The sequence below is a fragment of the Diadema setosum genome, chromosome 19 (assembly GCF_964275005.1).
Source record: "Diadema setosum chromosome 19, eeDiaSeto1, whole genome shotgun sequence".
NCBI lineage: Eukaryota > Metazoa > Echinodermata > Echinoidea > Diadematoida > Diadematidae > Diadema > Diadema setosum.
This window is the reverse complement of record NC_092703.1, coordinates 35488706-35516681: the sequence shown is the minus strand read 5'-3', so window position 1 is coordinate 35516681 and position 27976 is coordinate 35488706. Positions and strand designations below refer to the sequence as shown.

Here is a 27976-nt window from a genome sequence, read left to right as displayed (position 1 = left end):
TTTTTTTTTTTTTGCTCCTCTTACGCAAAATTTTCAGGTTGATGCTTTCTGTTTTTTGAAAAAGCTAGAGATGCATGGTGCTATCAGAAATACTGATATGTTCCAAACTCCTCCCCACATTAAAATCATTGCATACTTTTTTCTGCCAGGGGTGTATTTTTTTTTTTTTTTTTGAGACGGTGTGTACACATCAAGTGGATCTGACTCAATTGAATCGAGTTGAGTGACATAAATTATAGATTTTGAAATGGATCAGTATTTGAAAAGTAAATGATGTCTGTGAGGTCTTCAGGTGCTGCAGTGATGTACTACTGTGAAGCGGAAATTTTTGCGTATTTCGCGCAACCAGAAACTGGCACGAAAATAAAAGTACACGAATATATTTGCTTGCCGTATGTTCCAGTGGTTGATGTCTTGATTCTGCGGAATTAAAAAAAACCGCAAAACTCTTCTTGCCCGACCGAGCACGAAAAATTAGTCATGCAAAAATATCCACTTTTACAGTATGTGATTTGTTTTGTTGTAGATATTAGTTAGTACACTTTGACATCGATGGTGATATCTTTTATGTTGCAGGTTTGCTCCACTGGGCAACTTGAGTGGTATACCAGGGCTGGCGGTACCAGTGGGATACGATGCCAAAAATCTTCCCATTGGCCTCCAGATCATGGGCCCGTGGTGGGAGGAAAATCGCATCCTTCGAGTTGGGGCGGTCCTGGAGCGCATGCTGAAGAAAAAGCACCAACCACAAGTCTACTTTGATATCCTAAAGGAGGCAATGCACTAATCTAACCACATGGTTATTACACAAATAGTGAGTGCGATGGTACAAGATTTTGCACATGGTGAATGATAGAGGTGCTCTATTCAACGAGGCAAAGCCGAGTTAAATAGAGGCCTTTTCTTTCACCTCGTGTGAAATCTTGTTCCATTGCATGAGTAAAGACCATACACTATTTGTTTTTAACAACACCTAGAACGTCAACAGATGTGTTCCACACAGATTGTGGAATTAGCACAGAAATGGCAACCATTTTCCATGAAAGACGAATGAGTAGCCACACAGCACAGTCACTGTACGTGTACGTACGTAGGTGAAGCCTGTCGGTTGAAGTTGTTTACAAAAATGAGTGACAAAAGTATGCGCTTTTAAGCGCGTTTGTAATTGTTGAGTGCACGCGGCAAATGTTTGTTTATTGTGACATCAGAGCCATGCGATGGAACAAAAACTTGGGGGTCAATTGTGAGTTTAGCATGGGAATCAGTGGAAATGGGTGACGTCAGCCATGTGCTATTAATTTTTGCTCTAACAAAATTACATGGCTTTCAGCCACAGCGTGGGATGGAACTTATAACTAAAGGTGTATAATACGAATAGAAGGTCAAATGGACACTGACCATCCAGGACAATCAGTAATGTGGTTATGACTGTCCATCTGAGGCAGTATTGTAACGATTCAGTGTCTATAATGTGGGCAATCGATGACTGAAAAGTAAAGTAATAATAATAATAATGATAATGATGGTGATGATGATGATGATGATGAAGTCTCTTTTAATGTGCTGTGTCTGTCACACAGTGACACTCCTCGCATAGAAATGTGAGAGCTCTTTTTAACATTGCTGAGATGATTAGAATCTGGGCTCGTAATTTTTGAGTGACACGTGTCCACTCAGGGCAATGTCAAAGAGATATGTTTCCCAGTGGAAAAGACTCTTGAAAAGGAACCAGATCCCAAAGAGAAATGTGAATTGAATGAAAGCAACAACAGTAAAACACATCAGTGAAGTTTGAGGAAAATTGGGCAATTGATGCAAAAATTAGGAATTTTTAAAGTTTTGGTGTTGGAACCGCTGGATGATCGGATGAGGAGACTACTAGAGGTTATGATGTCATGTGAAAATTACACATTCCATCAACTTGATACTGGCATATGTTAATGGTAGTAATTATTCCTCCTGCTTACTGAAAGCAGTTAGTCAAGTGCTCTTTCATTATTCTAGAAAAGTGAAAACATGTTGAAGTTTCTTTGCATTTTCTTCATAATTGTTGGCCACACATGTCATAAACTCAAGTAGTCTCCTCATCCAGCGGTTCCAACGCCAAAACTTTAAAAATTGATAACTTATTTATTGTATGCCTCTATTGTCCAATTTTCCTCAAACTTTCACTGGTGTGTTCTACTAATTTTGCTGCTTTTACTCAATCCACATTTCTCTTTGGGTTTTGGTTTCCTTCAAGTATTCTGCATTTACTCTTAACAGCCATGTATTTTATCGACTCAGGGAGGATTCAAGTAAAAGATGTCCAGTCTTTGCAGTGATTAGTGTCCGCTTGGACTGTATGCCAGTGATTTGTGTCCATTCTATTAAGCAGATACTGGTATATGTGTCCTCCCCAGGTATTTCTGTCATATACCACCTTGCCAGTTCCATGCTTCAAATTTGTCAGGTGTAGGAAGATGTGTGGATGTATTGAAAGCTTGTGCTGTTTTTAAAGATTTGTGGATTGTTTGCTGAGAAAAGAAAAGTATAGCTTTTCTAAGCAAAACTCCTTAATCTTATGTAAACTCAAGTTTTTGATGCTGCAAAATTTAGGGCCTTGAATAATGTGTAAATATTGAGTTGTTGAATTATAAAGTCATATATGATATGTAGCAGTTTGATTTTACAATTTACAATGTATAATCCTCCAATTGAAGGGGCCAAAAGTGTTTTTTCTTTTATTTACTTTATGATTATATAATCATTTGTTAAACTCCGCTAGCTTATTTTCATCAGCTTGTGTATGTTGCATTGTCTATACCTGTAATCGTTATAGTGGAGTCTATCATTTGTATCATATTTTACACAAATATTACACAAAATTATGAAGATTTTTAGGGTTATTTTTTACCGTGTATCATCCACATAATACAGACATGCTTGCTTGTGATTCAACCTCTTTTAGGGATTGAGAAAAGAACAATCTAGAACAATCAGGGATGGGAGGCACCTGCCGAAAAAAATTGAGTTCTGGTGGGAACTGTTTTTATCTGTTTACATGTCCTTTAAAGGACAAGGTCACCTTCATATACATGTGGAATGAGTGAATGCAGCAATATTAGTAGAACACATCAGTGAAAGTTTGGGGAAAATCAGACAATCCGTTCACAAGTTATGAATTTTTAAAGTGTGTGCACAGTCATTGCTGGATGAGAAGACTACTACAGTGTATGATGTCACATGTGTACAAAAATATAAGGAAAATATAAAGAGAATTTCACATATTTCTATTTTTTGAAAAAAGTGTACATTTCCTCGACTTGTCACTGAAGTATGTTAAGGGTGATATTATTCCCCCTGCCTTCTGAAAGAGGCAAGTCAAGCGTTCCTTTATTATGTGAGAAAAGTGAAAATATGTTGAATTTTCTTTATGTTTTCTTTTACTCTGTGGTTGTACACATGTGACATCACAAGCTGTAGTAGTCTTCTCATCCAGCAGTGACTGATCAGAATCTTCAGTACTCCTGTGCCTCAGGCTTTTTCCCCATCTTTTAAGGTCCCGAGTTCTTAGACTCATTAGGGTGGGTTTCCCCGGCCAATTTTCTGTTTCATTTTTGAGGGTTTCCTTGCTGGTGAGCCCTTGGGATCAGGCTTCGTAGATGGGCCTGTGGCAATATTGCCCAGCGAGGTTTTGGCTCTAGCTGTACTCAGCATTTCGCTGGTTTTCTGCAGCTTCGGGGTGGTGTGGCTGCCTTCCGGAATAGCAATCATGTTTGCGGGTTTCAGTAGTAAGAACTTTGATTGTTGAAATCTGTCACCATAATTTCTCACATTTCTTCTAGGGGAAGACAAAAGATCAGAGTTTCTCTCATATGAAAGTAGTTTGTATGGGCCAATGGCCTGAAAAAATGCTGAAAATTATAGTAGCTTGATTGCTGAGGAAAAGTTCCTTTCCCTGTGTATGTCATGTGCAAGGCGAATTGACTGCACATGCATGAGTGGATCTAGTGGTAATAACAATAGAATAAATATAAAATAAAGTAATCAACTAACTTAAAAGTTAGCATGACCTCTCTCTGAATCCCATTCCCCCCTTAGCTTCCAGGTCAAACTACACTGAGGGGAGTACTCTACTGTATCACTCATATTATCTGGTTTACTGCTAGCACGCGTGTTTCTATTTCTTCTGGTTTGTAGTGTAATCAAGGGGGACTGTGGCTTAATAGTTTAGTCTTAAAGATTAGATGTTGTGTGGATGCTCCTCATGTCTAAGGGGAAAGCTCTTTTATCACCAATGATTAGCTGGGTGCACATCACGAGACTGACACCCATGAGTCATACAGCCCATTAGTTCGACACTAGGCTAACAAGGCCCACGAGACAGACACATAAAGCCCCGTGTTGTATCTGATGAACTCATGGGCTATTTTACCTTGTGTCAAACTCATGGGCTTTATTTGCTTTATAGTGTGCGAACTCATGGGCTGTATGATTCATGAGCTGTATGACTCATGGACCTGTTTTTAACCCATTGAGGACGAGTCCCGAGTATACTCGGGCAAGTGTCTATGGGAAATGCGTGTTGTAGCAAAGTCAAACCGTCCGCAACGGGTTAATGTTGAACTCGTGGGCTGTATGGCTCGTGGGTGTCGGCCTCGTGAGATGACCCCTATTAGCTGTTAATGGTGATAAGCCTTTTTGTGATCATAGTTATATTTGCTCCCGGGATGAATTGGGAGTAGACAGAGGATTTGTTTTCAGAATGTATGGAGATTAGCTTTAGAAAAACATTTGATGTTTGTGTACCGGCAGTGAGATTTATTGAAAGTCTTTGCTTGTTTTTTTATGAACTTTATTTATTTATTTATTTTTTTTTTTTGTGTGTGTATGTTTATTAGCTTGCAGTTTTGTCCACCATTTTCATTTTCTGGTTTTATGTCTTTTAAAAATGATGCAGAAGTCTCCTTATGTTTTTTAAAGGAGAAAATTGGTATAACAAGGAGACCAATTGTATTGATGTGTCTTGTATGGATTGGGATTCATACCTAAATGATGCTACTCATATACTGCTGTAGCATGCACTCAACTGTAATGAGACCTTTGCGCTTTCAATCAATGCAACTTTACCTCTGTATCTGAACTATGGTATGATTGATGATTATTCCAAATACAGGTAGGCCTACAATGAATGTGAACTCATTTTCATTGGGTCATTTTGCCATGCACGAGTTTAAATCACTGCCTGAAATACAGTCTTTATGATGTATCTGTAATAAGAAAAAACACTGTCATTCCACATAGTAAATGTTCCGATATACATCTGACCAGTTTCTTCTGGCGTTAATAAAGAGTATGTTCAGCAGTTATTTAACTTGAATAACAAATGGGTGTAGATAATAACACATGGCTCATTGCATAATGTTGCCTTTAGAGCCAGTGTATATGTATTCGGATCGGTTGGTGTGCTTATTGCCATTTACTGAACTTTTCCTTCACTGTCTCACTCTTTACCTCCATCAAGGAAAGAGGAGGGTAAGTGATTATCAGCGTTGGTTTGTCTGTTTGCAAAATAACTCAAAAAGTGTGAACGGATTTGAATGAGACGTGCAGGAAAAGTCAATAGTGACGCAAGGAACAGATCATCAAATTTTGGCAGTGATCTGGGAAGTTTTGTAGATTTTATGAAGGATTTTCGATATTTTGGCCGGTAGGGTCAATGAACCTAGGAGTTCAAGCTGTGCGTATTTTAGATTTGCTTATATATGCGCACTGAAATGTGTGCTCTAGTTTCTGAGGAGCTGGAAGTTGATGATGTAACAAAAGGCTTCTATATTGGGAAATCGGGAGATTTTCAGCATGCATTGCATACATATGTATGGGTGGAAATTACTATTAAAAATTTCATTTGGAGAACAGGATCAGTAGTGGAAATGAGCTGCTTAGGGGAGGTCTGCACTCTCAGAGTGCTTCTCTAGTTGTCAAAGTAGTAATTTGATTATAATTAGATGAGTTCTTAAGAGTGAAAAATGTTACCCTAAGAGGACCCATTTCCAGAGATTGATAGATAAAAAGAAAGTGTGAAAGAAAAAAGAAAAGCAGAAAGAAAGAGTGAGAGAAGGAGAGAGATAACTTCACAGTGGAATGTTGGAAAGAAATCATGATTTTTTTTTTTTTTTAACATCACTTTGCTACAATGTGATGGAAACAGATCAAGTCACATTACAAATAATTTCAAAGTGCGTTGAAACAACAGAGATGATTTGCCCTGAACCTGCAAGACAAGATACAAACAGTTGCATCGCAATATAGATTGTTTTCATGGTATTGTGTTTCAAGCCGTGCATATCTGTATACAATATTATGCATACCTGTAAATTTCTTTCTTGTGTGAGGTGTAAACATTAGTGTGATATAGATTATTATTATTCCTTTTTTTAATGTCAAATGTCTGGTTTCTTTCAGTTTTATTGATGCATCATTTGAACTGACTTTGTGTATACAAGATTAGATATTTCAGTGATGCCTATCAAAGTTTTTTTTTTTTTTTTCAGTGATGTTTTCCAAAACATATGGATACACCAAGAAAGTCTCTGAGGGGAATATAGGATGTGTGTGTGTGTATTTCATGGAAATATAGAACATACAATATTCACTGCCCTTATCACTTTATTCAATATGATGCCATGACTTTTAATATGTACATGTATATTGTTGCAATGTGTGTGAAATATTCTTGCTTGAATCAGAGATTGCAGTCAACGAGTGTTACCGTACTCTTTTATGGCAGTCCCAGATGTGGTGGTGAGCCATTCAAAATCTGTCATGCATTAATTTAAATGAGGTCTGTCACCTCAAGCTGGGTCCTTTGATTCTGAGAGTGGAATCATTTGTCAATGACTAATGTAAAAGAAATCAGTACCTTCTCCATATGATTTAAATATCTTACTAACAACATGGCTAAAAAGAAATTATCGTGATTATGCATACACTGTACTCACAGATTATTTTTCATGTCCCATGGTCATTCGCATTGTTTACATAAAATTGTGGGTTTCACATTTATGGGTGTTGAAATGTCTGTACCAGCTGCAAATACATGTAAAATCAAATCATGCCTATTGTCTATGAATTATCCAGTCTATCCATAACTATATATAAAAAGTATCTAAGTCTTTATACGTGTATGTGCTGAAATTATGTAATCACTCATTATTGTGTATGATCATTTCCATTAATGATATAAAATGGGCTTTGAGGGAGAATAAAATTGAAACAATGGATATTATCTGATTGAAGTGTATTACTGCTTTTGGTATTGCTTGACTTGTTTTGCTAAACTTGTTCTTGCAAACTTATTTAAAGGGGCATAGTCCCGTTAGTGTAAAGGGCGCTGTTGATGATACTGCTGATCACCATTAGTATTTGATACGAAGATTGCTGAAGTTGAGCTGTCATCAAGAGTAAAGTGCATAGGTGTTGCTAAGTAACGTTGCCGTAGTTGTCTTCTCTGTGCATCGCGCAGTCTGTAGTAATGCCAGGGTGCGTGCATATGTGCTTCTTATTATAACATCACAAAAGAAGTTTGCTAAAGCTGTCATCCCCCTCAGCCGAATCATGAGCCGAACTGTGATCGGACCACTGATTACAGTGGATCGGACTTCTTCGGACTCAGGGAAATGGTTCACAGCGTAAGAAGTAGATAGCGTAGGCCTCTATAGGAAACTTGCGCCGTGCGCCCGTGTACTCATTTGACTAAACCACCAGGACCATGTGCCTTTAAAGGTGCATGGTCCCGGTGTTTTAGTCAAATGCGTACGCGGGCGCACGGCGCAAGTTTCCTATAGAGACCTATGCTATCGACTCCTCTTTGGCGCTTATGCTGTGGCCCACTTCCCCGAGTCAGAAGAAGTCCGATCCACTATAGTCAGTGGTCCGATCACAGTTCGGCTCATGATTCGGCTGAGGGGGATGACAGCTTTAGCAAACTTCTTTTGTGATGTCATAATAACAAGCACATATGCACACACCCTGGCATTACTACAGACTGCACGATGCGCAGAGAAGACAATGAAGGCAACGTTACTTAGCAACACGTACGCACTTTACTCTTGATGACAGCTCAACTTCGGTAATCTTCATATCAATGCTAACGGTGATCAGCAGTATCATCAACAGCACCCTCTACACTACCGGGACTATGCACCTTTAAGTTTTATTTAAGAGGTTGTGGGATCTGAAGCTAGAAGAGAGGTCTAAGAATGGGGTGATGTGTTTGTGTCTTTCTGTGCAAGTGTGGTGCCATATTCTGGGTACATGTTAGCCTATAATCTATTCTAAAAGTGGATCTTTTCGTGTGAGCAATTTTTCGCACTCAGTCTGGTAAGATGAATTCGCGTTTTTGTAATTCCGTGGAAATGGGACATTAAATGGCATGCAATTTTTGAGCTAGCCTCTGGTTGCGCAAAATGTGCGAAAATTTCCACACCGCGAAAATGTCCACTTTTACAGTAGGTGTGTGGAAGATGCAGCTATTGTCTTTGCCAAATGTTTCTAATGTGGCAAGACTACGAACGGTGGACGCATCCACCGCCTTTATCCTCCTGTCTTGCTTTACTCGTTTTCTTATTATCGACTATGAATTGGTGGCAGTTTTCTTACGGAAAAATGTGTGACAGTGAAGACTGTAACTGCATCCTCTGCCTAGATTATAGGCTAGGTAGCCTACATTGTTGGAGTGGAAGGGAAAAGTATGAAAGCTAGGGAGAACAATCAATCTACTGGAATATTTCATTTGGGTGATAATAAAGGTATTCATTAGGAGTGGAATACCAATTTGATTTTCATGCTTTTGCAGATACAGTGGTGTCACTACTACTGCTGCTACTGCTATTATCATTTCTGCAATTTTTACTACACTTCCTTCTACTTGAACTCTTACTTGCCATACACTGTTTTATTATTATTATCATTATCATCATCATTATTATTATTATCATCATTATTATTATCATTTTGATCATTATCATTATTCATTCATTTATATTGACAGTGGACTCCCATTATAACGAAGTTCTTGGGACCAGCAGTTTTCTTTCTCTATATCGAAATTTTGTTATAGCCTAACAAATACAGTACAAAAAAAAAAACAAAAAAACAAAAAAACAACAACAAAAAAAAAACAACAACATAGAGCTGATAATTTTGCGACCTGGATTTTTATTTTGTTGTAACCAGAATTTCGTTATAGTGGAGCGGCATAGCTTGAAAAATTAGAGGAATTGTGCATTTTATGATAAAAGCACCAAATTTCGCACACATGTTGACAATGACATTTGAAATAAATTCAGATATTGGGCCATCGTAAATAGCGCCCTCAGCGGCCATGGCAGCCATTTTTCAAAATGGCCGCCATAAATGCCATTTTTCGTAAAAATTTACAAATTTCAGAAGGAAAAATCAATACGGATTTACAAACGAGTGAGAAATAACATTTAAAATAGATTTGAATATTGGGCCACAGCAAATTGCGCCCTCAACGGCCATGGCAGCCATTTTCAAAATGGCCGCCATAAATGCCATTTTTTGCAAAAAAAAATTACAAATTTCAGAAGGGAAAACCAGTAAGATTTTGCAAACGAGTGGGAAATAACATTCAAAATAAGTTCAGATATTGGGCCCTCGTAAACAGCGCCCTCAACGGCCATAGCTGCCATTTTTTCAAAATGGCCGCCATAAATGCCATTTTTTGCAAAAATCACACATTTGCAAAAATCAATAAGATTTTGCAAATGTGTCGGAAATAGCATTCAAAATAAATTCAGATATTGGGCCATCGCAAATTGCGCCCTCAACGGCGATGACAGGGATTTTTAAGATGGCCGCCATAAATGCCAGTTTTCGTAAAATTTTAAAAATTTCAGAAGGGAAAATCAATAAGATTTTGCAAACGAGTGGGAAATAACATTCAAAATAAATTTAGATACTGGGCCATCGCAAATTGCGCCCTCAACGGCCATGGCAGCCATTTTTTTTCAAAATGGCCGCCATAAATGCCAGTTTCCGTAAGATTTTACAAATTTCAGAAGGGAAAATCAATAAGATTTTGCAAGCGAGTGGAATATAACATTTAAAATAAATTTAGATATTGGGCCATCGCAAATTGTGCCCCCAATGGTCATGGCAGCCATTTTTTCAAAATGGTCGCCATAAATGCAATTTTTTCTCTGAATTTACTAATTCCACAAGAAAAGTCAATAAGATCTTGCACTCAATTCAAAAATTCCGTTTGAAATATATCTTGCGCCTATGTATTACATTATTGTAAATAGCGCCCTCAATGGCCATTGCAGCCATTTTTCAAAATGGCCACCATGGATTCCATTATTTTTTATTTCCTGATTTCACAAAAGGAAAAGTCAATAAGATTTTTGCACACAATTTGAAAATCATGTTTGAAATAAATATTTGTATTAGATTATTATGATAAATATTTGTATTAGATTATTATAGTACTGCCCTCAACGGCCATTGCCGCCATATTCCAAAATGGCTGCAATTGTCATAATCATTTTGTTTTAAAAAATAGTAATTTCAGAAAGAAAAGTCAACAAATGTGTACATAAATTGAAAATCATGTTTAAAATCAAACAATATATCCAGGTTGCACTAACTCTAGAAATTGTTCCTTCGCAAATTTTCAAGGAGAAAAAAAAATGCTAATAACGGTAATTGCAGCCATTTTCCAAAATGGCTGTCATAGATGCCATTTTTCTTTTATGAAGATGTCCTAATGCCGGAAGAAGACAATAAACATTTTTTGCGCAAGTTGACAATTACATACAAAGAAGTTTAAACATTGAGCCATCATAAGCTGTGTTCTCAATGGCTATGTCAGCTATTTGTCAAAATGGCTACAATACACTCTTCTTTTTCTTTTCTTTTTTTGAAAATTTGCTTAACTTTAGAAGGAGAGGACAGTAGAATACTCACAGAGACATTGTGTAATCTGAAATATGGTGTTAAAGAAATCATTTGAGGAACAACTAAAATAAACAAGTCAAATGCTTAGCGATTATATCTCACCAATGATTAATGCATATTTTAGGTGGCAAACACGAAAAATTTCCGAAAGAGAGTAATATGAATATCCAGGGATAATGGCGCCATATATCAACTTTGACAGTAACACCATATCATTGAATATATGGGACTATATGACGTGTATCTAGTCTAAAATCTAACTTCCTAAACATTCTTAAGACATTCCTAATGGCCTTTCATTTTGCGAAAAGAGTGAATTTACTTTATGCTCTGCTTCCATAAAAACACATACATTTGATATCCATACTGTTAGCCGTCACACGCGAAATACTGCAATTAGAACTAAACTGAAAACATGAATTTAGAACTAACCCATCAATGAAACCTTTTTTTTAATCTAAATTTCTTTGAACACCAGATTGCATTAGATATAATTGCTCTTTAGCAGTATTCTATTGCTTTCTCCTTCTGGAATAGGCAAATAAAAAAAAGGAGTGTGTGGAAGCCATTTTGACAAAGAGCTGCCATAGCCGTTGGGGACGATGTTAAATTTCAAATTCAAATTCAAATTCAAACTTGAATTTATTTGAATGTCTTTTGTCAATTTCCACAAGAAATTGTATTGTCTTCTGGCATTATCATATTTTCAAGAAATAAATAGCATTTATAGTGGCTATTTGGAAAATGGCTGCCATGGTCGTTGATGGTGCCATTTGTAATGGCCTCATATATTATTTTCTTTTGAATATGATTTTCAACATATGTACAAATTTCATTGATTTTCTCTCTGAATTAGCAAATCTTTCCAAAAAAAAAAAAATAAGAAAGAAGCAGACATCCATGGCGGTCAGCATGGCCCTTGAGGGCGCCTTCTAAGAAGACCTTATACTTAGATTTATTTTTGAGCAGAATTTCCAACTTGTTTGCAAAGTCTTATTGACTTTTCCTTCTGACATCAGCAAATTTTTTGGGGAAAAAAGGTGGGGGAAGGGGGCATCCATGGCAGCTGTTTGAAACTTGGCTGCTATGGCTGTTGAGGGTGCACTTTTGGATGGCCTATTATCAAATTCAGTTTGAATGTAATTTTCCACCTTTGTGGAAATTCTGATTGACGTCTGCAACACTTTACGAAAAAAAAGACATTCATGCTGGCCATTTTGAAAAATGGCTGGAATGGCCATTGAGGGGGCAACTTGCAATGGCCCAATAAGTTTACTTTTGAATGTAATTTCCCACCTGTTTGCAAAATCTCGTTGGCTTTCCCTTCTGATTTTAGTAAATCTTTTCGAAAATATAGCATTTATGGCGGCCATTTTGAAAAATTGCTGTCATGACCGTTGAGGGCACAAATTCCAATGGCCCAATATCGAGATTTATTTTAAATGTCATTTCCCATTTATAACCAGAATTTCATTGACTTTTCCTTTTGAAATTAGCATTTTTTTAAATGAAAAAGTGGCACGTATGGTGACCATTCAAAAAAAAATGGCTGCCATAGCCATTGAGGGCGCAATTTTCAATTGCCAAATATCTGGATTTATTTTGGATGTAATTTACCGCTTCATTGCACAAAAGAGAAAAAAAATGGCTTTCCCTTCTGAAATTTGCATTTTTTAACAAAAAAATGGCATTTATGGCGGCCGTTTTGAAAAAAATGGCTACCATGGCCGTTGAGGGCGCAATTTCCGATGGCCCAATATCTATATATATTTTGAATGTAATTAACATTTATGGGCAAAATCTTATTAACTTTTCCCTTCTGAAATTTGCAAAGTCATCAAAGAAGTGGCACACTAGACAGCCATTTTAAAAAATGGCTGTCATGGACGTTGAGGGCGCAGTGAACAATGGCAAAATATTTAAATTCATTTTGAATGTAATTTCCCACTTGTTTGCAAAATCTTACTGGCTTTCCCTTCTGAAGTTAGCAAATGTTTTCAAAAAATGACATTTATGGCGGCCATTTTGAAAAATGGCTGCCATGGGCGTTGAGGGCGCTATTTCCGATGGCTCGATATCTAGATTTATTTTGAATGTAATTTCCCATTTGTAACCAAAATCTTGTTTACTTTTCTCCCCTAAAATTAGCAAATTTTACGAAAACATGGCATTTATGGCAGCCATTTTGAAAAATGGCTGCCATGGACGTTGAGGGCGCTATTTACGATGGCCCAATATCTAAATTTAATCTGAACGTGATTGTCAACCTGTGTACGAAATTTGGTGCTTTTATCACAAAATGCACAATTGTTCGACTATGCCGCTCCACTATTATAACTGTGTTTGCTATAACAGGAGTGCACTGTATTTATTCATCTTTTATTTTATTTTTTTTTTTTATTTGGATCTTGCAAAGTAATTTTGAAGTGACTTGACTTTGTGATCGAGAAGTACAGTGACGGAGCAGGTGTTACCCGTTTTCCGTGGTTTTCTAGAGCAAATTTGAGTCTTTTCCCACCTTAGATGACAGTGAGGTACAATGTTTTCCCATTGTGGGAGGCAATACTTTTGCGGGCGGTAAATTTTGCTAGCATTGGTAGTAGAAAGGAGTGGGGGAAGACAGAAGAGGGAAAGTAGGGGAAGGGAGAGGAAAAAAGATGACGGGTGTGATAATAGTTACGATGACCAACGAATCCAGGGACTTCCCCTGCGTTAGCCTGTTTTCCAGACGTCAATTTACATATAATGTACTGTACTTATTGCCAGCTAGCTGTCACTTCTTCGAGTAGAAAGTTCTACAGTATTCAGAACCACCTCAGTGCCTGTGGAGTCAAGCGGCGTTTGTTAATCATTCTTTCGGTGTGCCATTTAGTAAGATTATAAAGAAATAAAGTCAGAGTAATAATTTTTGCCCCATGGATAAAGGACTTGTACGTGGATATCGATTATGGAGGTAAGGTTTACGAGCAGATCTACGTACGGACCGCGTATTTTTTATTTACACGCAAGCCTGTGGCTTTTCGCGATCTAATTCAATGAAACCGCTCGTGATGCGTCTATGCTTACTCCACTAGGGTTGTTGGTTGCGAAGAGTTCTGTGAGCACTGAACCCTCCGCTCGCGATTCGTACACGTTCATCAGTGAGTGTGTGTACGCGCTGTGACAGATTTGCTCGCCGTGGTAGACCTGCATCCAAGTACACCCATGTACGTATGTAAACGAGTGAGAGTGCGAAAAAGAAAACAATACAAAACAAAAAATCTGACCAGGAGGAGAGGGGGAGAGAGAGAGAATCAAAAGGAAAGAGATAAAAAAAGCAATGAATATTCTGTGATATCTCATCAAATGAGGGTACATTCCATGGAAGACCAATTATTGGTGTATGATGGGGGTGTATATAATAGGCTACACTGACCGAATATTATATATATATATATATATATATATATATATATATATTCATTTATATTCATATATATATACAGGTTGGAGTGATTTTTAAAGGGATGGTAGGGGCGCTGAGCATACTCCCAAAGAATTACATTTAGATGGTCATTTTTCGCCTTTGTAAATTGTAGGCCTATACACGTTTGCGTTTACTGATATGTGGGGGGGGGGGGGACTGAAGGTGAAGCCAATCCACCCCCCCCCCCCGATATTGAAACGCATAACGACACAATAGGCCTACACATGACGAGTAATCTAACAGAATGTAAAAATGTAACTGCACTTTTTCCATCTCCGTTGATTGATAATTTAGATATTGACAGGAACGATTGAAGGGAAAAGGAGTGGAGAAGCAGAGCATGGATGGAAAGCTTGAAGGGAGAGTAGTTGAAAGTTATGGAATAGGCTACAGCTGGTACATATGCATGTACATGTATCAGAGAGTTGTGAAATAACACGATCGCTTAAATCTAATGACACCTGAATGGAACAAACATCATATATACATTGGAAAATGTTTGCCTTTTTTCTCATTTTAAAATTAATACATTGTATCAAAAGTACTGTATTTGTCTTTCAGACCCCCCTCACTCTCTTCTTTCCAAAACGTCTCTCATCTCCCGTCTCTCCATACATCATAGTATTTGTTCCAAATACAAGCTCTCTCGATCTCTCTTGACTCCCTCTCATATCACATGATTTCTGTTTCTAAGACCCCCTCTATATATACATTGTATGTACATGTATTAACTTTATTTCTCAGACCCCAACCCCCTGTTATATCTGTTGCTATTAAAGGCCCCCAAATCTATCTTCATACTGATGGTATATTATTTTGTTTCTCAAACCTGCCCCGCTCTTTTCTTCATACTAGTTTCAAAGACTCACTCTGCATATTCATTTTCCGACCTCTCTCGGACCCCTCCCTTTTTCAAATTCATGACTCGTGTATTCCTTGCTCGATCACTGCTTGAATTAGCCTATATATATCATACAATTTATTTGTTTTTCATACTCTCTCTGTCTCTCCCATTCTCTCTTTCTGATTCTTAAACTTTACAATGTTTGTTTACAAGACCACTTATTACTCTCTACATTGATCAGTTTGTCTAGAAACATGTACAGTCACATGTTATCTAGGAAAATTACACCACTGTTGCATGAAGTCATTATGCACTTTATTCACTTCTTTATGTTCAAGCACTTTTTTTCATGAAGGTATACTACAGATGTAATCGGATCCTCCAATATCCAAGAAGTATTGTGATACAAACTAGAACTATCACTCAATGTGATTAATATCCCCAAAACTAAACACTGAGGCAGTTAGCTCAACAGGCAATGATCGCTTTGTATATATGCTTTTCTTTAAAAAAAAATACTATGACAATGTATTGTTCAACATTGAATAAAATTAACAAAAATGCGTTACTATGCTCACTGATAGTCACATGTTCCATATCTCAAGTCAAGTGCTCAAAACTTGAGTGAGTAAAGTCAGTAAATCAGCAATTTCTATGATTTTTATTAAGAATACTGTTACCATGTCAACACAATGTTTGACATTAAGAAAAAATGAAGTTTGCACAACTATATTATGTCATAGCTGTCACGTGGTCATGTGCCAAATTTCAAGTCAAAAGCTCAAAATCCGAGGGAGTTAGGTGAATTCACAATATCATTGCATAAGATTTTCATCCAAAATGTGCTGTCACCATGTGTAGAGCCCACTAATGTCAACAATAATCGACCAGTAGAGTCATAACAACCACTAATGTGACTGCCGTATCTTCAAGCTATATGCTTACTTGACGACAGTCTTCTGCATTTCGTACACTCCGTTAATTCAGTCAGTGATTTTCTTTATTCCGAGTGGTTCCCTATCGACGCGTTCTCTCATTATACTCTTTTCTTTAATCTGTCGATATATCTCAATTTTATATTCATTTCATTTCATTTTCATTTCATTTATTTCATTCCTTCTTTCTTTTTCGTCAAACATAACACGAAATGAATCACAAGATATAACATAGGCATGTATTCGACTTTACATGGTAGATAATGATTAACAAATAGGAAATTATACATGCACACCGGCAGAATACAAAGTTATGTTTAGAGGGGAAAAAAGAAAGAACTGAGAGGTTCACTGAAAAGCATGCTTGTAAATTGTGAACCACTCAAAGGATTCTTGTGAATACATTAAACTTTTTTTTTTTTTTTTTACAAAGACAGGAGAGAACAAGACAGGACAATAGACAAGACAATAGAAACACAACGACATTACATGACTTTACATTAGGGTATACCATGACAGTAATAAAAAACAAAAGAATAATGGAAAGGAAGGAGAGAAAGAAAAAGGAAATGAAAGGAAAAGCCAACACGCTAAACATCGGGATCGTAGGAGGGAATTGAGGTGTTTCAGCTCAGTCAGCCGAGCAAAGTGTATACAAATAAGATAATGTAAAAAAAATACACAATGATGAAATCAATGATTGACGATGAACCCTTAGGCTGTAAAGACCAGCTAAGTAATGAATGGTATATATCTTAATATATGAGTTCAACAAAAAATATTTTAACTTACGCTGAAACGAATTCAAAGATAAAGAATTTTTTTATATCACAACTTAAAGAATTCCAAAATCTATGGCCAGTGTATATAAATGTATTTTGAGCCAATAATGTTCTCAGAAGGGGTAAATGAAACTCATTTGATCGCCTGGTGGGATAATTATGAAAATATTGATTTCGGGGAAACATTGAATCAAAAATGCTGGAAAGTGCATTTGTGTTATAATTAAACGTAAACTGACCCAGCTGTAAGAAAAAACAAATCTTTGATTTTTTAAATCGTATATCTAACAAATAATGGATCTGCATGGGAACGTGGAGAAACGCCACAAATAATACGAAGTGCCTTTTTTTTGTAATAACAATAATCTATCTAATAAAGTTTGATGGGCACTATACCCCATGCTAAGATTCCATAATTTAAATAAGGCAATATTAATGAAAAATACAACGTCAGCAAAGAAGACAACGGGATATGAGATTTAAGTCTATTTATAATACCAATATTACGCGAAATTATTTTACTAATATTTATAATATGAGGCTTCCACGAAAGTTTATCGTCCACTGTAATTCCGAGAAACTTTATATGAGATACACGCTCTAATTAAGTGAATGTCATCAAAGATGATATCTGTGGGTAAAACTTCTATATAGACTTACTGAATAACATATAGTTAGTTTTCTGAAGATTCAGTAATAATTTGTTGGCTCTTATCCATTGAGTCACTTTTTGTCCCCGCCGAACGAGTTCGAACAGGGGACTATGAAACGGGCTCCGTACGTGTGTGTGTCCGTCCGTCCGTCCGTCCGTCCGTCCGTCCGTCCGTGTGTGCGTCCGTGTGTGATCAAAATGTTAAATTTGCTACTTCTCTGTCATTTATGAGCCAATTTTGATTCTGTTTGCTTTATATGATAACACTACATTGGAGCTTTGAAACTTCTACACAGAATTTCAGTTGTGACCTTTGACCTTGACCTTTGACCTATATTGTACATTTTGCTACAAAATGCTACTCCTTCGCCATTTCTAACCCGATTTCGATTCCGTTTGCTTTATGTGATGGCACTAGGTGAGGGCTTCAAAACTTTTACACAGAATTTTGACCTTTGACTTCTTTGACCTTTGACCTTGATTTTTTACCTATATTGCACATTTTGCTACAAAATGCTACTTCCGGCGGGGACATATATTACGCACCGCGTAATTTCTACTTTTCCTTGTTTTAATTCGGAATTAACAGTAGAGTGACTGGATTTTGGTGGGAGAAGAAAATATTTGAATCATCGGCAAAACGTATAAAAGAAAGTATGTCGGATGATCTACAAAAATCATTTATGTAATATGATGAAAACTAAAGGTCCTAATATACTTCCCTGAGGGACGCCACATTTAATAACTTCAAGACTAGATTCGGATGTACACACTGCATGTTTCATTCTCTTGTAAACAAAAAGAAATGACTGTATTTCATTTTTGTAATATCATGATCGATGCAGAAAATTCTTAATAAATTCATTTGAATCTGGATCGTGTAATGTCATAACAACCACTATAATATCATCATAACACGTCGACGACAAATGTCATAATGGCCATAACACTAATGTCATAACACGTCGACGACAAAATTTAAAATCGAATTAATCACAAAATGTCATAACTCGTCGACCACAAATGTCAAATTTTTCAAATTTACTGCAAATGTCATAACGCGTCATAGGGGAGGATCCAGGAATTCCGTAAAGGCGGCGTGCCGCCTTTACAAAATCAAAGACTGGCGTGAACCCCCCCCCTTTTCTTCTTTTTATTTCTGTTGTTTTAACAAATATAGAGAGGGGGCACAAGAGAGGGAAGCGCCCCCTCTCGATCCGCGATTGCGTTGACCACAAATGTCAAAATCGGATTAACCACAAATGTCATAACACCTCGACCAGAAATATCAAAATTTCCAAATTTACTGCAAATGTCATAACGTGTCACAGGGGAAGATCCAGGAATTCCATAAAGGCGAGGCGCCTTATACAAAATCAAAAGCTGGCGCAACCAGCTTCATTTTATTTCATTTTATTTCTTTTTGTTATAACAAAAATATAAGAGACGGAGGGGGGCGCCGCGCCGCCCCTCTACAAAAGCACAAGCTGGCGTACCCCCCCCCCCTCCCCGCCCCCATTTTTTTTTTTTTTTTTTTTTACTTCTGTTGTTTTAACAAGAATATAAGGGGCACCAGAGGGGGATGCGCTCCCTCTCGATTCGCGATTGCATCATCCACAATTGTCAAAACTCATTGCTTGCATTTCAGGGGCGGATCCAGGAATTCCGTAAAGGGGAGACACCTTTCAAAATAAAAGGCTGGCGCAACCCATCCCCCTTATTTTTTTCGTTTAATTTCTTTTGTTTAAAAGAAAAAAAAAAGAGAAAGAAAATGAAGGAGGGGTTACTTTTGTATAAGGCGCCTCCCCTTTACGGAATTCCTGGATTCTCCCCTGTGACGCGTTAAGACATTTGCAGTAATTTTGAAATGTTGACATTTGTGGTCGACGTGTTGTGACATTTGCAGCAAAAATGGGAATTTTGACATTAGTCGTCGACGTTTTATGACATTTATTGTTAATCCGATTTTGACATTTGTCGTCGACATGTTATGACATTAGTGGTCATTACGACATTTTGTCGTCGACGTGTTATGACATTAGAGGTTGTTATGATATTGCACGATCCAAATTCAAATGAATTTATGAAGAATGTTCTGCATCGATCATGATATTATAAAAATGAAGTACAGTCATTTCTTTTTGTTTACGAGACAATGGAACATGCAGTGTGTACATCCGAATATAAAACTGAGATATACGTGTACAGATTAAAGAAAAGACTAAGAGAACACATCGATTGGGAACCACACGGAATAAAGAAAATCAAATGATCTGACTGAATTATGGCACATGCATTGGGAGTGTAAATTCAGAAGACTGTCGTCAAATAAGCATATAGCTTGAAGATGCGACAACCACATTAGTGGTTGTTATGACATTAGCGGTCGATTATTGTTGACATTAGTGAGCTCTAACATGGTGACAGCATATTTTGAAAGAAAATCATATATTCAATTGTGAATTCACCTAACTCCCTCAGCTTTTGAGCATCTGACTTGAAATTTGGCACATGTGACAGCTATAGTTTTGCAAACTTCATTTTTTTCTTAATGTCAAACATTGTGTTGCCATGGTAACACTATTTTTCATGAAAATCATAGAAATTGCTGATTTATTTACTTTACTCACTCAGGTTTTGAGCACATGACTTGAGATATGGCACATTATTGTGAGTGAGCAAAATAACACATTACTGTACTGTTAATTTTATTCAATAATACATTGTCATGGCATTTTTTTTTCCAGGAAAAGCATACAAAGTAATCATTGCTAGTTGAGCTAACTGCCTCAGTGTCTAGTTGGGGGTATATATTAATCACATTAGGTGATACTTCTAGTTTGTATTACAGTACTTCTTGGACTATACATCTGTACCTTCATGAAAAAAAAAAGTGCTTGAATATAAAGAAGTGAATAAAGTGCATAATGACTTCATGCAATAGTGGTGTAATTTTCCTTCATACATGTGACTGTAGCGACTGTACATGTTTCTAGGCAAACTGATCAATGTATATAGAGAGTAGAAAGTGGTCTTGTAAACAAACATTGTAAAGTTTAAGAATCATTGAAAGAGAGAAGGGGGAGGGACAGAGAGAGTATGAGAAACAAATAAATTGTATGATATATATAGGCTAATTCAAGCAGTGATCGAGCAAGGAATACACGAGTCATGAATTTGAAAAAGGAGGGGGTCCGAGAGAGGTCGGAAAATGAATATGCAGAGTGAGTCTTTGAAACTAGTATGAAGGAAAGAGCGGGGCAGGTTTGAGAAACAAAATAATATACCATCAGTATGAAGATAGATGTAGGGCCTTTATTATAGCAACAGATATAACAGAGGGGGGTTGGGGTCTGAGAAATAACATAAATACATGTACATATAATGTATATTTATATATAGAAGGGGTCTTAGAAACAGAAATCATGTGATATGAGAGGGAGTCAAGAGAGATAGGAGAGAGCTTGTATTTGGAACAAATACTATGATGTATGGAGAGACGGAGAAGAGAGACGTTTTGGAAATAAGAGAGTGAGGGGGGTCTGAAAGACAAATACATTACTTTTGATACAATGTATTAATTTTAAAATGAGAAAAATGACAAGCATGATTTTCCAATGTATTTCATTCCATTCAGGTGTCATTAGATTATGCGATCATGTTATTTCAGAACTCTCTGATACATGTACATGCACATGTACCAGCCTATTCCATAACTTTCAAATTTTTTGTTTTGTATTGTCTTGTTTTTCGCACTCTCACTCGTTTACATAGTACAATGTACGTATACATGGACTTGTTGGATGCAGGTCTACCACGGCAAGCAAAACTTTCACACACTCACTGATGCACGTGTACGAATCGAATCGGCGCGAGCGGAGGCACTGTACAAGTATATAAAGTAACCCACAGAACTCTTCGCAACCTGAGCGGAGTAAGCGTAGACGCATCACAAGCGGTTTCATTGAATTAAATTGCGAAAAGCCACAGGCTTGCGTGTAAATAAAAAATACGCGTACGGACCTTGTAAATAATATCAGTCTGTGGTCCCACTCGTAACTTTTGCAGTAAGCAGTTGGACTCCACTGCGAGAGTAACTATACACAACCCAGTCGCTGTATAAAGTAGCGACAGCGACACAGCGCCTATTAACAGCGCAGCGTCTGGTCGGGCTACTGCGAGAGTTGAAACGATCCATAAAAAACACGGTCGAATTTTGGCACGGAAGGTCGAACCTTGGTGCGGGTGCCGTATACTAAACTGTTTGCCTTTCAATACACTAAACTGGAAACCAGAAATTGCATTCTCCATTGGTGTGAGGCTAAAAATGGCAAATTCCGTGTGCTTTCTCTGGTTTCTTTCCTTTCACTGACATTGATTTTTAGGATGTTACTGAACACGTGATTTATTAACGATGACGTTGAGATGAATTATTATTAATGTAGAAACTCCAGATCAGAAGAAGAAGAAGGAAAAAAAAAATCTGAACAAAACCTTGAACATTAAATTTTGTGTCTATTAATGCTGCTCAAGAGTACAACTCCAGATAAAACTAGTCCATATCTGACTCGGTTTTTCTGTTTTTGTTTGTTTGTTTGTCTGTTCTGTGTGTGTGTGTACGTGTGCGTGTGTTTTCTTCATTATAGAACTACCTCTATACCTCTTTGCCTCGGTAGATATTCAGATCCAGATTTGGTCCTTCTTGAAGTAAGAAGGGTCATGGCCAATATGCAATGTGATGACATCTAGTGACCACCCATATGATATGACACAATTCACAATTGGATGTACACCCATCTCTATCTCTGTACTATTAAAACATTTCATTTCATTTCACTTTTTAGCCAAACTCTTGCTTGCTCCTCATCCAAGAAAGTTTCTGGAAGTGAAGCCTTTGAAGGCTCTTCTGTTGCTCAGCAGTACATGAAGTTCCGGCAGAAGGTCCCAGATCATGTTACAAAGTCTATTTTGGACAATTCACAAATCAGTTACAAGGCAAGTATAAGACCAACAATAACAACATATCTGCATGTGTTCTCAAGATGTTGATTACCAACAAAGTAGTAAAAATACGACCAAGTCTATTTCAAAGATACCGGCATGGTAAATGAAGCAGTGGTCATTCATAACATGCTTTTTTGTTTGTTTGTTTGTTTGTTTGTTTGTTTGTTTGTTTGTTTTGTTTGTTTGTTTGTTTTTTTTTTTTTAACATGACTTAGTAAGTGCACATTTGCTGCCATATAACTTGCAGCCATAATGGCTTGCACTGTTTAAATGTTATTAGCAGATCATAGTCATCATAATAGTCATGCAATGTTAATAAATATGTACCGGTAATAATAATATTCAGTACAATTGCCATAGAATTAGTCCTGCTGAGCTTGGTCTATAAACTTGTCCCAGTGTATGTCCCAGTGTCCCAGTGTACGTCTTTTCAATTTACAGAGTAATAGATACCTCCCAGTGCCAACAAAGAAAGTCTTGTGTGTACCAACTGTTTGTGTGTGATGTATAACATTAGCGTGAAAAGTGCACTTTCACCAGTTTAGTTTCAGATGACAAGTTGAATCCAGCTAGATCTTTTTCTTTTCTTTTTTTTTTTTTAGTTGGCAATGCATAAATTGAAATTGCTAGATAATTGTATATACTCATTAAGTATTCTTGTAGTTGCTCTAAAGAAGATCTTCCTTTTCTCTCTCCTTTTAGAATGAATCTGGCAAACCTGCATTGGTGGTTGATGTGGGCTGTGGGAGTGGTCAGTTTACTCAAAGTTTGGCCAGATATTGTGATCGTGTCATGGGCTTTGACCTCAGCAAAGGTCAAATAGCAGAAGCTAACAGACTCATTCAGATGGCAAACTTGGAATTCAGGTAAAACATGCATGCCTGTTCCCCATTATTCTTTAAATAATCATTTTCATTTGAGTAACGAATTGAGTTATCCTTGACAGGTTTTGTGTAATTGATAATATATTGTCCTGAGTGATCAACACAACACCAAATTGTCTGTCTTTCTTGCTGAATGGATTTTGTGTCAAACATATAAACAGAAGTATGTGTGCTACTGGTTTACATACTGAAACATTTTCCAGCTTATCTTACTTTTTTAATAGTGTGTCGTCTGTTTTTTTTTTTTCTGTTGATAAACAGTGTGGCGCCCTCAGATGACCTTCCGCTTGAGGACAAATCAGTTGACCTCATGACGGTAGCCTCAGCAGCTCACTGGTTCCCTTTGGCAACCTTTTCTGCCGAGGCTGAGCGAGTCTTGAGGCCAGGAGGAGTTATTGCCATACTGACTCCGTTAAGGAGAAGGGTATACCACGATGAGCCTATGATTCAAATGGATCTCCACCACTGTGTTGCAGACTGTGTGAGTGTGACCCCTGGAACAAAAGAGTCTTTCGGTTTCCTCCTACCTGTGATATTCATTTGCATATAAATGTAATTTAGAAGTCTTATTGCATACATGTTGATATTCCTCTTCCTTCATTATCTTAAAAAAAAAAGATCCTGTATGTAGATGTGAAAGTGCATCATATTGACTGTGATACTAAGATTATGTTTTAATTTGATTTAAGACACCAAAACAAAAACAAAACAAAAACGAAGCAACAATCAGCAAACAAGGAAATCCATGTACCAGGACAAATCCACTCTTCCTTAAAGATGATTTGGCAAAACACTTTCAACCACAGATGAACAAATGATACTTCCTAACCCTGTGATACCTCAGAGATATCAGCATCAATTGTTTGTTTACTGTTACCTGGTTCAAGACAAGCAGTATCCGAGAAGTCCAAGCAGAAGGGCCCAAAGTCACAAAAGTAGTAGTTTGTGTTCATACAAAAGAAGCTGAGATTTGAGAATTGGTTGGCTTTCGACAATATATTCTTGTATTCATGTGTTGTAGTGACTTTTATTTTTCATACCCACAGTTAAAGAAAATGGAACACTTTGCTCCAATAGGTCACAATGACAAGGAGAAATTTTACTGCGATTTGGAATTTCCATTTGCTCCCCAGGATGAGATGATCAGGTATGTCTTGATTTTTAATCAACTAAACAACAATTTGAAAAAAGAACACTAAGGTGTTGTAAGAAACATGGATAGTACAGCACATTTATTTTGTTTTGAATATTGCATATGTGTAATGACAAGTTTTTGGATTCTTTATACTGATACATAAATTAGCATTAGAGTTATGAAAGGAGAAAAAAAAAATGAAAAAGTGCGACTTTGTCAGCTTTTTCCATACTCAAAGAAGGCATTTTCATCTCTGTACTAAAAAAAAAAAGTAATACTAAGTGTCAGAGAATGTTAGAGATTGAAAAGGAATAAGTTTATCAGTTTTTCCTCACTCTAAGAAGGCAAATTTCATTTCTAAATCTGAACCTTTCTTCATTTTGCAAAGATATGGAATTGATTATGCCGTGAAGCACACACCCCACACCTTCACTGAATTGGTGAAGACAATGAGCTATGCTGTCAAATATCAACAGAATAATCCAGACACGTCTCTGTTTGTGGATACAGAGAAAAGGTGAGTTCTCAGCACATAAAGAATGGAAGTACATACTGTAGTTTGTCTGTCTGAGACCCCACCGGGAGCAGTGAGATCTGTGGACAAATCACTGTTACATTAAAAAACAAAATATTCCCCCTGCTCACAGAATTTCAGTAGCTTGAGATCTGGCACTGAACTTACTTTGATTTTACAAATGTGTATATTAAGCAAGTTGTATGCAGGGATAGCTTTGTTGAATTACAAAAATTTTGATGGTGTCTTGGTGATAATTGCTGAGTTTTAGCTGTTGGAAAGCTGTAGCAGTACGTTGACCCATTTATTTACTTGCAGTCAGTTTGCCTCTGTAGGAGATTCTGCTAGGATTGCAAACTCATACCCCTCTTGACTTCAGTTATATTCAAAGTAAAGGTCTGGAAATGAAGTTCTCCTTTGTAATTATTCAGTAATAATTCTAAAAATTTGTAGCACGTGGATGGAAAGTGTTAATTAAAGAATGAAAAAAAAAATCTAAACTTAATATCTAATCACTGTCGACACAGATCTTTGAGTGGGAATGATAGGAGTCAAGGTGGCCTGAGCTTTCGATCCTAGCGGAATCTTTGTCAGAGGCAAAATGGCCAGTGGAAATAATCCCTATACTCAGGTTGTCTGTAAAAGAAGAAGAAGAAGAAGAAGAAGAAGAAGAAGAAAGAAAAAAAGATGGTGATACAAGTGTATTGTTTATTCCGATTTCATGATGTATTTGTTTATTTGTTGTGTTTGTTTGTTGTTTATTTGTTGTGTTTGTTTGTTGTTTATTTGTTGTGTTTGTTTGTTGTTTATTTGTTGTGTTTGTTTGTTGTTTATTTGTTGTGTTTGTTTGTTGTTTATTATGCAGGTTGCATGAGATCGTCCAGCAGTCTTCCAGTGAGGAGTTTAAATTGATAACTGGTTATGAAATCATGATAGCAAGAAAGCCAGACAAATAGAAGACAGCGCCACCTACAGTCAGTGCTGCTAATTTTGCTGCTTGGGGATTGGATGTTGTGTTTAATATTGTTTGATTATTGGGAAAAAGAGGTTGACACTGCCAAATGGAATAAGACAACTTTCAAAGCAATAAATGACTGAGACAGAGCAGTTGAATGCAGATGTGTCACCAAAGAGATAACCAAGCTGTTATAGAATGTTGTATTGAAATACATCTATCTATGCAATCTTATGAAAGTGGAATGAAAAACCATGTTCACCGTGACTTTGCAGAGTGGAAGATGACAAAGTTCTGCTTTAATGTTTGTTTTCAAATAGATTTTTAAAGTTGTTGCACATCACTGACATGAATAGTATCCATTCATTTTCAAAAATATCTCAGGAAAGAAAATCTGCTTAATTTTGGTACAGTATTAATATTTTGAATAACAGGTAGTGTTAGAGCTGAAGAGATGTTATTCAGTCACATGGTGGTGAATTATGTGACTTTTTGCAGACATCAGGAAGTATTTGATGTGAACATGGTGACTCTATTTACAGAAATATTCTACACTGTGTGTACTGTTTCTATGGTCAGTATGACATACAGAAATGCTTGTTCTATCTTATACAATGTACTTGACAATTTGGTAGGTGTTGCCAATTTGAACATTGACTCTTTCTCCGTGATATATATCCTTGCCCTCTGTGTTGCTGTGATACTGAAATTACTTTTCAAAATTATGTATGTTTTCATGTATTTCAAACTTTTGTCACTGAGAGTCCATTTAAAAAGTTGCAATCACTAATCTTATCATATTTGATATGCTCAGGTTGAATGTAAGCACAATTATGATATTTTATGAGATTCTGTCACAAGGTATTATGCAAAATAGTGAGCATGTGTTTTTGTATACAACATGTGTGTGAAAATAGGTTGAAACTGAATAAAATGTTAAGGTGACATAGTGTTTGGTCATTCAAAATATTCCACATGATCATCATCATCTGATACTTTGAATTTGATTTTTTTTTTTTCGATTAATGATCCTATGATATTTGGTTGTAGAGTCTTAAAAGATAAGAATATTAGTATCATTTTGTCAGTAAATGTATAGTTGTTATCATAGTATCATTGTGGCATGTGCCAAATTAGAGACCTTATAAACCACAAAATTGTACACATGTATATGGACAGATGGCTTGATTTGGTTATTTGAGAAATAATGAACCATGCATTTTTCTTCAACTTCCAGCTACTGCATTTTTTTTTTGTCCTTTAGCTTTACTGATTTAAGAAACACAAAAGAGGAAGAAAAAGGAATGCTCTTCATTTACACAACAGTCTCCTAGTATGTCACTATTTCTCATGAAATAATTATCTGTGCTGTACAGTACATACAGTTTGATGAAGTTCATTGATCTTTACCAATTATCAAGGATTGAAGCTAACCCTCTCTGCTTGAAGATTTTTTTTTTAGTTTATTTCAATCCTTTACTCACACACAACAAAAAGCATAATTGAACTAACCTATTTGAATGTGAGGTCAAAAACTGGCATATTTATTTAATTTTGTTGACCTATGACTTTTGACCACTGAGCTTTCACCCCTGTCACACCAGACAACTTTGATTACTTATTACTAATCTCCTTGCCTGATGATATCACCAGTGGGCATTCCTACGTGAAGTTATGGCTGGAAAATGATGTTTGACAGGTGACATTGAGCATTTTTTTCTTCAATTTGCGAGAAAAATCAGTGGGATGGACAGACAAAATGATGCCTTTCAGGGTGGAGGTATAAAAATGAAGAGTTTGATCGCAAAGGAGCTAACTCCATTCTTGTCAAATTGAGATA

At 36.7% G+C, this 27976-nt stretch overlaps 2 protein-coding genes across 2 annotated transcripts in view; both read left to right on the top strand.

Moving 5' to 3' along the window:
• The window catches only part of LOC140242478 (uncharacterized), a 35493-nt gene extending 34706 nt beyond the window's left edge, over nt 1-787 (top strand). Inside the window, exon 15 of the mRNA XM_072322211.1 lies at nt 577-787. Coding sequence (XP_072178312.1) covers nt 577-787 — 211 coding nt within the window. The remainder of the gene's footprint in view (nt 1-576) is intronic.
• Nucleotides 788-13783: 12996 nt separating this feature from the next.
• Nucleotides 13784-27240, top strand: LOC140243020 (uncharacterized). The gene is made up of 7 exons (XM_072322761.1): nt 13784-13918; nt 22489-22639; nt 23351-23514; nt 23794-24013; nt 24579-24679; nt 25056-25184; nt 26047-27240. The coding sequence occupies exons 1-7, from the start codon at nt 13881-13883 to the stop codon at nt 26135-26137; spliced, it is 894 nt and encodes a 297-aa protein (XP_072178862.1). The 5' UTR covers nt 13784-13880; the 3' UTR covers nt 26138-27240.
• The last annotated feature ends 736 nt before the right edge of the window (nt 27241-27976 follow it).